This window comes from Berghia stephanieae, chromosome 4 (genome assembly GCF_034508935.2).
Source record: "Berghia stephanieae isolate SIO BIC M18660-M18661 chromosome 4, UCSD_Bste_1.3, whole genome shotgun sequence".
In the NCBI taxonomy this organism is placed as follows: domain Eukaryota; kingdom Metazoa; phylum Mollusca; class Gastropoda; order Nudibranchia; family Aeolidiidae; genus Berghia; species Berghia stephanieae.
Window position 1 is genome coordinate 35117032 of NC_088363.1, and position 7500 is coordinate 35124531.

General features: G+C 36.2%; 1 protein-coding gene across 9 annotated transcripts in view; it reads right to left on the reverse strand.

Annotated features, from left to right (window-relative positions):
- LOC144970476 (Ca(2+)/H(+) antiporter-like) overlaps positions 1–7500 on the reverse strand; it is a 188173-nt gene that overhangs the window by 20533 nt on the left and 160140 nt on the right. For all 9 annotated transcript variants that reach the window (XR_013644967.1, XR_013644968.1, XM_078910164.1 and 6 more), the window contains 4 exons: positions 5097–5210; positions 4576–4650; positions 2363–2465; positions 1167–1243 (listed from right to left, as the gene is read on the reverse strand). Coding sequence is in view for 7 of the 9 variants with exons in the window: in XM_078910164.1 (XP_078766290.1) it covers positions 1167–1243; positions 2363–2465; positions 4576–4650; positions 5097–5210 (369 nt within the window). In the remaining 2 variants the exon portion in view is untranslated. The remainder of the gene's footprint in view (positions 1–1166; positions 1244–2362; positions 2466–4575; positions 4651–5096; positions 5211–7500) is intronic.

Here is a 7500-nt window from a genome sequence, read left to right on the forward strand (position 1 = left end):
TCCCTAGTCAACAGCAACATTTAACATGTAGGACGGGACATGCCGCCTGTTAGGCGATATTACAATTTTTTCGGACAAAGACACCGCTGTTAACAGCCAGGTACTCATTTTACACCTGAGTGCGGTGAGAGAATGTGAGTAAAGAGCCTTTTCCAAGGACTCAACTGTGCGCCGAGCGCGAGGCTCGAACCCAGGACCTTCCGATCCGAAAGCGAGTGTCATACCACTAGACCACATAGCCGTATTCAAATTTCTTTTGCAAATCATAAAATTTTTAAGAAAATGAACAGTGTGTTGTAGATAGAACAAGTTTAACTAAAGAAATTACGTATCGCAGGAACTTTATTGCTATTGTCTTTGAGTGATAAAAATATATTTTTGTGTTAGTTGGTGAGAAGTTTTGGGGAAAATCCTGAAAATGGCTGGTAAGGAGAGAGTTAAATTGTTAATGCCTCCACTACTCTGAAAGAATCACGTGCGGTATTTCAAAGTTCAACCCGATGCGTGAAGTCCCAGGTTTGATAGTTTTTACCAAGATGAGGGTCAATTTAATCGATCGATATCTGAAGGACGAGTTTTCTGGTCAAAGTGTTTGGGTTTTTTGGGGGTTTTTTCAGAGCATGTCAATCATTGTGATGCTCGACGTGTTAGAAATTACGTTAGTGTTAATTACTAATTACAGCTCTCTCATTATCGTAGATGTGTATTATTATTATTATTATTATTATTATTATTATTATTATTATTATTATTATTATTATTATTATTATTATTATATTATTATTATTATTATTATCATTATTATTATCATCATTATTATTGTTATTAATATTATTGTCATTATTATTATTATCATCATTATTATTATTATTATTATTATTATTATTATTATTATTATTATTATTATTATTATTATTATTATTATTATTATTAGTTATTATTATTATTATTATTATTATTATTATTATTATTATTATTATTATATTATTGTTGTTGTTGTTGTTGTTGTTGTTGTTGTTGTTGTTGTTGTTGTTATTATTATTATTATTAATATTATTGTCATTATTATTATTATTATTATTATTATTATTATTATTATTATTATTATTATTATTATTATTATTATTATTATTATCACATCCATACAACCAAATACAACCACTTACCGCGATGGGACTGAAGACCACGTGATCCTGGTCTACGTAACCGATGACAATGGCGATGAGGACGAAGATGAGTAGATCTTTGGAAGGTCAAGGACGCAATGTGTTTGTTATAAATACAAACAAACACAAAAACAAACACGCACCTATATATGTGACCCCTCGTCTCAAAACGGTATTAAGTTGGAATGATTAAGTTGTTGAAATTATAATTTGTATCCAGAATTTTCCGACTTGTATTGAGTTTATGTTTTATTGAGAAGAATGAATATCATAATTTAGAATGCTAAATACTAATAATTGATATTTTTGGCCAGTTTAACTAGAATTTGACTTGATGGCATCTGGTTCATCCCGACATAAAACCGTTTTGAGACGCTGGGTCACATATACATAAATATAATACACATAACAGATCGTCGCTATAAGGCATAATCCGCTATTCCGAATCTTGTGTGAAAAAAGCCCTTCAGGTTTGGATCAATAGAGACTTTGGTCCAACTGGAAGTCTTCAAAACGTGTTCAAATGTGATAAATTAATTAAATGAGAGAATATTACCCCGATGTAACTTAAATTGTTGAACTATGGAAAACCACGTATCTAAAATTTTGGCCAGAAAACTCGTCCTTCAAGTCCCAAGTTTGAGAGTTTTTGGCAAGATGAGAGTCATTCTAACCCGATCGATAATTGAAGGACGAGTTTTATGGCCAAAACGTTGAATATTTTTTTTTAACACACCAAAAAAAAACCACTAGAGTTTTTATATAGGGCAATATCCCTAAATGTACTAAAAGCGCTGTACAAGGGGTCCCGACCAACAGCAACACGTAACATGTAGAACAACCATTGACGCCTGTTAGGCCATAATATTACAATTCGTCCCCCAGAGACAACGCTGTTAACGGCCAGGTACTCATTTTACACCCATTGTACGGTGAGAAATGCGAGTAAAGAGCCTTTTGCAAGGACTCAACTATGCGCCGAGCGAGGCTCGAACCCAGGACCATAAACCCAAAAATGACGTCAAAATATGGGTCTTAGTGGGTTTTAGTGTCGGGCTATAAGATAACGATGGATACGGCTATGAGTTTAGGTGGGCCACGGACAGACCCTGTGAGAAATAAATGTATCCCCCCTTATATGGCGCAATTTCCAATAACGTGACCAAAACGGTTTACAAGATGGTATGAAAGGATACTGGCAAAAATGACATTGACTCCATCCACGGTATATTTGTAGTAAAAATGGTTAAACGACTGATGAGTAAACATGATGATTTCACTGTGACGTCCATCTGGAGACTGCAATGATAACATAGTCAATTATTAGCGAAATCGATAAATAACTACTTATCGATACTGGAATGATAACAGAGTAAATTATTTGATGAATCGATAAATAACTACTTTTTGAAACTGGAATTATAACAGTAAATTATTCGATACATTTTTAAAAATATATCTTTCATAAAACGCAATATCCACTGAACGTGCGCAAGGCACTTTACAAAGGTTCCCTGACAAACAGCAACACTTAACGAGTAGAACGAGACATGACGCCTAATAGGCGATATTACAATTTTTTTCCGACAGAGACAATGCTGTTAACGGTCAGGTACTCATTATATACCTGAGTACGGTGATAGAGTGTGAGTAAAGAGCCTATACCAAGGACTCAAACTATGCGCCGAGCGAGGCTCGAACCCATGACCTTCCGATCCGAAAGCGAGTGTCATACCACTAGACCACATAGCCACATAGCTATAGACCATTATAAATACATTGAATACATTAAAACAAGTAAGCGTATTGTTGGAGATATGAATAGTTGTTATGTAAAACTAGAACATGGATAAGTAGATTCTTATCTTATCTTATCTTATCTTATCTTATCTTATCTTATCTTATCTTACTAAAGGCTTAATATAGGAATCATCCTCTAAATGCTTTATACAATAGTTTATAATTACAGAATATCATAATAGAGCTTGGATTGTATCATTCACAGACAGTTTTACACAACTTTGAATGTCAAGAAAAATATATCAATAAGGCAATGTAAAATCGAAAATTATAATCATAGAATACTGGTAATTGAAAATTGGTCATGATCGAATGAATCATAATAAATGTACGAAGTTCATAGTACAATGAAATATTAATCATGAAAGCAACAACGATAATGATCATACATAAGTAGACAGATAGTTAAATATAAAATACATAGGTTACGGCCCGTCTGTCTCAGTGTCATTATACAATCTATTCAATAAGCCGGATAATATCTGAATCAATTCTTTAAAAATTGAGCTTTTATATAGAGGCATATCCACTCAACGTGTTCAAAGCGCTTTACAAGGGATTCCTGGCAAACAGCAACATTTAACATTTATGACGGGACAGGACGCCTGTTAGGCAATATTACAATTTTTTTTCGGACAGAGACAACGCTGTTGACGGCCAGGTACTCATTTTACACCTGAGCACGGTGAGAGAATGTGAGTAAAGAGCCTTCTCCAAGGACTCAACTATGCGGCGAGAGAGGGTCGAACCCAGGATCTTCAGATCCGAAAGCGAGTTTCATACCGCAAGAGCACACACATAGCCGCACTAAATGTGCCCCATGGTCTCAAAACGGGTCTATGTCGTGGTGGATCAGATGTCCAAAGGTGAATTGAAAGTTAATACGATCACAAATCTATGAAAATGTTGGTTTACACACTTAACACAATTTTATCTAGGATTCTGCTACACAAAACACACCAATTTTAATCAAGTTTAATCTTTTTTGGGGGGAGGTCCCGATAGCTCAGTTGGTAGACCAATCGCTTCACACGCGAAGGGACCAAGATCGATCCCGGGTGCAGTCGAGATTTATTCTTACCGCCCCCCTCCCCACCCACCTACACCCAGTTGTAAACGGGAAGCTGAGTCTGTTAGATTGGGCGGAAAGTACTTTGCGATAGACTAGCGCCCTATCCAAAGGATAGCAAGCAGTTGCTATCGTCCGTTTCACGCTATAGAAACCGGGATAAACTCCGGCTCCATGGGCCCAATGGCTTATTTTTAGAAAATATTTTTGATTACCTACAAATTATTCAATTTTAATTATTGAAATCCCCCAGATAAAATACCGTTTTGAGAAATAGGGCGACATATTTTTTTTTTACTGTCATATACTAGTGCAAATTAAGGTAAATGTTTTTTTTTGTTTTTGTTTTTGATGTGTGTACGTGTTTGCTTTTTTGTTTGTTTTTTTTTTTGTTGTTTTGTTTTTTTTTGGCGGGGGGGGGGGGGGGTGTTGGTTTTTTTTTTTTTTTTTTTTTTTTTTTTTTTTTTTTTTTTTTTTTTTTTTTTGTTTTGTGATTATCCTATATTTTTAAAATAGTATTTATCTTTTGTCGAGACTTACCGATAAACTTGATTTTCCTATGCGTAATTCATCAGGGTCCATGAAAAGGATTGACCTCATGGTCTTGCTGTTAATCTAAGGAGATGAATTCAATGAAATAAGGTCAGTGACTAAATATGTAAACACATAAATAAATTACATAAATACATATTGTATTAGTATTCTCACCTCGTATTCTTATTACGTCCATTAGAATGACGAAAATGAAAAACAGCGTATTTCGACGACAATATGAGTACCATCACAACACTTTAAAAATATTGCAAAGGGAGTTTAAAAGAACACAATGCTCTGTAACACATACAAACATTGGCGACTGGAATAAGATGATGTGTTCAATCACAATCATATAATATATTGATTTTAAAAGTACTACACATAACACACACAAACCATCCGGTTAGAACAGTGAAGATGAAAACCCAAGCTATTCCAAAGGCTACACCGTGTACCATCAGCAATAAACATACACACACACACACACACACACAAACACACACACAGAAATACAAAAAACAAACCTTGGCGATTGGGATAGTGAAGATAAAAAACCAGGATATTCCAAAGACAACACTGTGCACGATCAGCAATACTGGAACAGCAAACAGGAACCAGATTGCGGCTTGGGTTCTTGCCTGGGGGAAACAAAAAGAAAAATCATTGCCCATTGAGGATTTTTTTTTTCAAACTATGCTAACATTTATTTAGCAAACTACTGCTACTACTACTACTACTACTACTACTACTACTACTACTACTACTACTACTACTACTACTACTACTACTGCTCCTCCTACTACTACTACTACTACTACTACTACTACTACTACTACTACTACTACTACTACTACTACTATCTATCTATCTATCTATCTATCTATCTATCCATTTATCTTTCTGTCTATTTATCTATCTATATTCATGTTTTCGTCCAACCAAGTCATCAATCACGTGATTTGTTGCTGTCCAACGATTTGATATTTCTTCACAAATGTAAACACGCTGCTTTGTTTAAAAAATTTATTAACATACCCATGTGTCAAGCTGAATGAAATAACCAATCGTGATGTTAGATATTTCAAAAGCTGTGAACACTTTTCACTATGTGGGTCACTTCGAGCACATTTTGCAATGTGACCAATGACCTCGAGCCAGTGACATCTATAGAGCCTGGCCTCGAGCACATGGAAAGTTAATATAGATCATCCCCATAAATTTTAGTAATGTTAGTATGAATATGATTGTGTTAACGGTGATTTTCTGTTGATTGTGGTTATCTTAAAGAGAGTAAGCTGAGAATGATGACAATGGTAGTGGTGTTGTTGTGGTGTGGCTGTGGTGTTTAAGGTATCGATGAGTTAGTAGTAGTAGTGGTAGTAGTAGTAGTAGTAGTAGTAGTAGTAGTAGTAGTGGTGGTGGTGGTGGTGGTTAGTAGTAGTAGTAGTAGTAGTAGTAGTAGTAGTAGTAGTAGTAGTAGTAGTAGTAGTAGTAGTTGTTGTTGTTGTTGTTGTAGTAGTAGTAGTAGTAGTAGTAGTAGTAGTAGTAGTAGTAGTAGTAGTAGTAGTAGTAATAGTAGTTGTAGTAGTAGTAGTAGCAGTAGTCGCAGTAGAAGGAGCAGTAGTAGTAGTAGTAGTAGTAGTAATAGTAGTAGCAGTAGTAGTAGTAGTAATAGTAGCGTATGGCTACACCTCCAAATTCATTTCGTCAACCCAACTTCAGAAGTCTTCCTCTGTCCTAAGAACTGTTTCATAGTCACCTTCGAGTTAAGTTACTGGAGAGTGGAGGACGATGTGATCGCTTGTCTCTGGAACTGCCTGACATCTCCTCCAGGCATCACTGTTCCCAGGTTTCCATCTGCACATATTTGATGCCATGTCCTGTTAAGAAGCGGTTTGAAGAAACAGTATTTTCTGGCATTGTGGAATGCAGGCATTCTTTTGGTGACATCTTTTATGATGTTTCATCCTCTTCGTGTTTCCTATTTCCATATTTCTCTCCAGTTCTCTTCCACGCTGAAGTCTACCATTTCAGTTAGGTGGAAAGGTCTCCTCGGTTTGAGCCTTGTTGTTGAAGGTGCTCCCTTTATGATTATTTTTATAGGGGAGATAACTGTGGCTTCATCAATTTTTGCATGCATTCGTTGATCAGCATCTTGTCTTCTAATACTTGGCGGTGCAATCCGCTCAGTGTTGAGAGCCACTGAGTTGAAGTTGACTTGAGACATCCTGTTATTATTCTCATTGATTCTCTTAATCGGATGCCAGTGCGGTTTATATACGGACCCCTCATCCAAACAGGGGCCCAGTATTCCCCCCACACTGTAGCACAGTGTCAAATCAGACGTTCTCAGAACCTGTGTTGAGGCTCCCCATGTGGTACTTGCGAGTTTTCTTACCAGGCTGGGTTTTTTTTATTTGCGATTTTATTTGCAGTTCCCTCAACCTGTCTGCCCAATGTGATGCCGAGGTATTTAGGAATGAGGTATGGGGATAGTATTGAGTTACCGACAGTGATCTTTAATTTTTTTTTATGCCTCTCGATTATTCAAGTGGAAGTTTGTGGATACTGATTTGGTGGTATTCATTTTAGGTAGCACTTATCAAAGTATTGTTTCAGGTGGGTGGTGTTTTTGTTTAGAACTTCTTCAATCTCTTTCCATTTCTCGATTGATAGGCTAAGGCCCAGTCGCCAGCTTATCCAAGTTTGAGTGCTTTGCAGTTTGGCATGCCGCAGATATAAATATTGAAGAGAGTTGGTGCTAAAACTGAACCTGGTGTTATCCCGTTTTTTTTATTTCTCGTGTTTTGTTTTTGTTTCCCCCCAATATGACATGAAATTGTCTTGTGCCAGTCATGGTAGACAGCAGTTTAAGCGTCTTTCTTCAGAGAATCATTTTTGAAAGCTTTAACATCAGTCCGCCTGTCC